This window comes from Arachis duranensis, chromosome 7, assembly GCF_000817695.3.
Source record: "Arachis duranensis cultivar V14167 chromosome 7, aradu.V14167.gnm2.J7QH, whole genome shotgun sequence".
NCBI classification, from domain to species: Eukaryota; Viridiplantae; Streptophyta; class Magnoliopsida; order Fabales; family Fabaceae; genus Arachis; species Arachis duranensis.
Window position 1 is genome coordinate 68,996,574 of NC_029778.3, and position 4,651 is coordinate 69,001,224.

Genomic DNA, 4,651 nt, shown 5'->3' on the forward strand with positions numbered 1-4,651 from the left:
CCAATCTATGCCCTTCCACTATATCCTTCATCGCATATTCAAAAATCTCATCAAACCATGCAAAAAATTCACAATAACCTTGTTTCTCCTGCAATCACAACAACAACAGGGCAAAAAATTTTAAAGACCCATGGCAATTATCACACATGACACAACAAAAACACTCTCCAATACCTTGAAATAGGGACAACCAAAGAACAACCTATTCGGGTTTTCTGCCGTCCGCGACCTGCATATTACAGCTAATGTCCTGCATAAGCACTTGGGATGTTCTCCTTTTCTCAGTCGACCCCTCCCGATTCGAATCGTCCCACTGTCAGCACTCAACTCGCCATTCATGCTTCTTCCACATCGTCTCCGACTTTCAGTTGACATCGTCCGTCCACTAGCCATCATCAATTCCAGAAACCATCATCAACTACACAACCTAATTTTAAATTGGCCCCTCAAATAAAACGATGTCGTTTGGTTGCACTGCCTTCCATCGCGGGGACCTATTTGTCTCTTAAAAACGACGTCGTTCTCCTGTGCCCCAAAACGACATCGTTTTGTTCTGCAAGCACAGGGACCAAAGTGTCCTCGACGTGACGCGTCACTCTCAACCCGACACGTCAGCCAGGTTACCTCCACGTAGGACGTTAACCTTAGACTTGACCGGCTGAATCTGGTGGGGGGACGTATCTGGTGTGTAGCTAAGAAGGTCAGGGACAAAATTTTAGTTAAATTTCGTTGGAGACAAATCTGTCTAAACGTGAATTCCTTGGTGACCTATTTGGAGTATTACTCAAAAAAAAAAACTTGGTCTTTTTATAAAACTGACCGGTTCGGTTCGGTTTTCGATTGACTCAATGAAACCGAACCAAACTGAACGGAGGGTAAGCCTACTGTGATGAAGGTTTTACTATTTTGCCCCTTAACCTAGAAACAAAACCCTGGCCCTAACCTTAAGCGAGTCACGCTGCACCTCCCTCCCTCATTTTTTTTTGTTCTGAATTCCCATCCTCTTCCTCGATGTATGCTCTGAGAGAGTGAGCACTGAGCAGTCCATCCTCCATTCAACCATTCCTCCTCCTCCATCCTTCTCACGCAGGAGCAGTGGTGCCTTCGGCGTCGTGAGTCCCAACCGCAGCGCTCTTCTCCGTCGCAGCCGTAGCAGAGAGCGCCAGCTATCGTGGTAAACCGAGCCGCCCTCTCCTCGCCGAGCAATAGCAGAAGTTCAAGACCTCTCCTGCAACTCAACAATGTCTTCTTCGGAGGTCAGTATATTCACCAATTTTTGGAGTAAAATTTGTTGCTGTCACTGGTACTAATTTGTTGTTGCTGGTCCTAATTTTTTGTTGAGTAAAATTTATTGTTGTTGCTGGTCCTAATTTTTTATTTGATAATAATTCCTCATTTTTGGTTTGTTGTTGTTGTTGTTGTTTGAGAACACATTTTCGGTTAGAGCACTGATATAGTGATAGCTGTATCTGAATCTTTGTTAATTTGATGTTGCTGCTCCTAATCTGTTGTTGATGGTCCTAATTTTTAGTTTTCAGTAAAATTTGTTGTTATTGCTGGTCCTAATTTGTTGTTGGGATTTCTCATCTACTATACCTTCTTCGCCGGTGACTCTCTCTTCTCTTTGTGTGTGTGCTCTAATTTCTAAGCTGCAAGGTTTGTATGCAAATAGCAGAATATGGCAGAAGAGGAATCAAAACCATTGAACTTCATACCAGAGGTTATACTCAAGAAGCGAAAAAGCAACGAAGCATGGGCTCTTAGGAAAAAGGCTCAATTAGAGCGCTCCAACTTCCAATCTAACAAGAACAAGGACGCTACCATTAAAAAGCCCGAGGATTTTGTTATTCAATATCGCAACATGGTAACTCCTATCTCTCTCTGTCTCTGCCAGAACATGATTCAGTCTATTTCTGAGTTGCGTGATTGTTGCTATAATCATTTGTAGGAGCTGGACCTTATTAGAATGAAGCGCAGAGTAAAGAGGAAACTTCCACAGCTGAACTCAGACTCCAAGCCCTTAATTGTCATTCGGATTCACGGGTCTGTACCTCTCTCATTGTCTCTCCTTTTTGGTTATGTGAATACAAGTAAGGAAGTGTTTGTATCATCCCTTTTGTTATTTTAGGAAAAATGATATGCATCCGAAAACAAGAAAAAATTTGTACAGCTTGGGGTTGAGAAGAGTATTCAATGCTGTCTTTTTGAAGCCATCAGATGGAGTGTTAGCCAAGTTGCAGAGGGTGGAACCATTTGTTACCTATGGGTAAGACCAACATTTTTCTAATTTGTTTTATAACTAGTTAAATATAAATATTTGTTATGGGGTGATTATGTTTCTAGCTGTCATTGGCAGGGTAGCTTTATGGAGCTTCCATAAAATTTGAAGTTGATTTGGTTTTTAGCTGTGGGGTTGTATAGAATTAGGAGTGTGTTTTGTGTTGGTACCGAACTATTAAATTTGGAATTATCACTTCAAGTTAACTGCAGTTGGTTGTATTATATCTTCCATCCTGGGGCTGAAACATTTACTATTGTATAATTGTATATTATGTAGTTTATTATGTCTTGATATGAATAGAATTTTTCGCTTCAATTGTAGGCATAGCAAGGTCAAATGAGTTACTTGATAACTTATATACGATATTTTGTGTTCCATATCTATTTGGTAGTTGCTTTTTTATGTTGAAGATATTTTGTACTGAAGATTTTAACTATTATTATACTACATAAGTTTTAGTTAATTATAAGTTGTTTTAATTTAACTTCAGACTTGAGAGCACGTAACTATGCTACATTGCTTGGGAGTGAACCTAAGATGCTCATGGGAGTCAGGACTACGTTAATGTAAATAAAACTAAAGAAAGTTTATTAGATGAATATGATTGAAATTTCCGTATGGATGTTTATGTATTGATGTTAGATTGTTAGTTGGGCTTATCTGTGTTGAAGAATATATCTTCAAATTATGGCTTAGTGTTTACTTATTACGTATAGTATCGTAAGTAATGGTTTAGCGGATGATGTTAAAATTATTCTTGATTTCCTGAAAATCTGTTTCTTTTATAGATACCCAAATCTTAAGAGCATAAAGGAGCTAATCTACAAGAAGGGGCACATGAAAATAGAGAAGCGGAAAGTTCCATTGACAGATAATAACATTGTTGAGCAGGTAATATATGGTGTTCCTGGTTTAACTGTGATTTCCCCCTTCATTGTATCTGCGATTCATATTCTTTTATTTGTAGGAATTGGGGAAGTATGGTATTGTATGCATAGAAGACATGGTGCATCAGATATATAATGTTGGTCCACACTTTAAGGAAGTTATCCAACTTATGTGGCCCTTCGAACTCAACAAACCAGTCGGAGGATTGACAGGATCAAAAACCCTTTTCAAGGATGGTGGAGACTCTGGGAATCGGGAGGATGTCATCAACGAATTAGTCTCTAAAATGAATTAACCTTGATCATATATATTGTATCAAAATTTTGATCATGTTTGTGATGCCCCTAGGATCTTGGCTTCAAGTATCTCATTTTCTAGTTACTATTGATATTGATGTTCCCAGACAAATTAAGATATGTTACTCTTTCTTTTCTTTTGCCCTGGATTTTGATTACCAATTTTTTCGACTTAAATGGTGTTTCAATCTTAGAGAAGTAATATATTACTGATGATATTTCAATGTATTAGAACAAATAGATAATATCAAATGTAGATTTCATAATTAATGGTAAGTGCTGTTAGATTAATGCTGCTTGTCTCATATCTCTTCTTCGGTCCTTATCTTATCAAATCCGGTTATCTTTAATTAAAAGAATTAAAAGTAATAAAAAAAAAGATTTAGAAGACGAAATTTGAACTATGCTGGCTAATGAAACAAATATAAATAAATATTCAAATAACATACATTAGTTAATGTATTTTAATTTTGGATTTTTTAAATAAAATAAAATTTTAATTTCAGAAAAACATTACTTTATCTTTATTTTTAAAGATCTATTTTTTTTTCATTGGTAAAAGTTCGATCCCAGACCCTAGGCAAGCTGAGAGACTGAAACATAGTATCATATTTGTTGGTTCAGAGATTGGCATAGTTGTCAGAATCGAACCGGCGATCGAATCGGTTAGATTATTGGGTCACTAGTTCAACCGGTGGGTTACTGGTTGAACCGGTTAATCCGGTCCTATGTAAATAAAAAACAAAATATAGTAAAAAATTTAGAATTAAAAATTTAAAATATATATTTTTACTAATATTTTAAAAATATCTAGCTATTCTAAACAATATGGAACAGAAACAATAAGTATTTTGTTAATTTTACTCTATCATAAATATTTTTATTTTGTTTTTATATTAAAATATTATTTACTGAAAGATATTAATATGTATTTTAATTTGCATATATGTTAGTATGGATGTAACTATTGGTACTAAAATTTATGTCTCTGTCTTCAAAATTTCATTATTTCAGTACCTCCAAAAAGTAGGGACACATGGGACTAAAATTTTTAGAGATGGAGACGAAAACTTTAATAACAGTTTATACTTAAAATACAATCATTTCAATTAATTCATTCTAATTTTACTCTTTGTGTAAATTAAATTAGAATTTCATTCTTATTTCAATTTCTGTCTCCCATTTT

General features: G+C 35.8%; 1 protein-coding gene across 2 annotated transcripts; it reads left to right on the top strand.

Moving 5' to 3' along the window:
* Positions 1-948: 948 nt before the first annotated feature.
* LOC107458641 (60S ribosomal protein L7-1) lies at positions 949-3,642 on the top strand. 2 transcript variants are annotated; one of them, XM_016076858.3, is made up of 6 exons: positions 949-1,256; positions 1,650-1,864; positions 1,949-2,043; positions 2,129-2,266; positions 3,070-3,172; positions 3,249-3,642. In XM_016076858.3, the coding sequence occupies exons 2-6, from the start codon at positions 1,679-1,681 to the stop codon at positions 3,462-3,464; spliced, it is 738 nt and encodes a 245-aa protein (XP_015932344.1). In that variant the 5' UTR covers positions 949-1,256; positions 1,650-1,678; the 3' UTR covers positions 3,465-3,642. The 2 variants fall into 2 exon arrangements, with proteins under 2 accessions (XP_015932344.1, XP_015932343.1); XM_016076857.3 differs by having other exon boundaries at positions 950-1,256; positions 1,676-1,864.
* Positions 3,643-4,651: the final 1,009 nt, after the last annotated feature.

Bases quoted from the DNA above. Each gene is read 5' to 3' on its own strand.
- LOC107458641 (XM_016076857.3), top strand. The intron at 1,865-1,948 runs GTAACTCCTATC...AATCATTTGTAG, and splicing joins TTATTCAATATCGCAACATG to GAGCTGGACCTTATTAGAAT. The intron at 2,267-3,069 runs GTAAGACCAACA...TTTCTTTTATAG, and splicing joins GAACCATTTGTTACCTATGG to ATACCCAAATCTTAAGAGCA.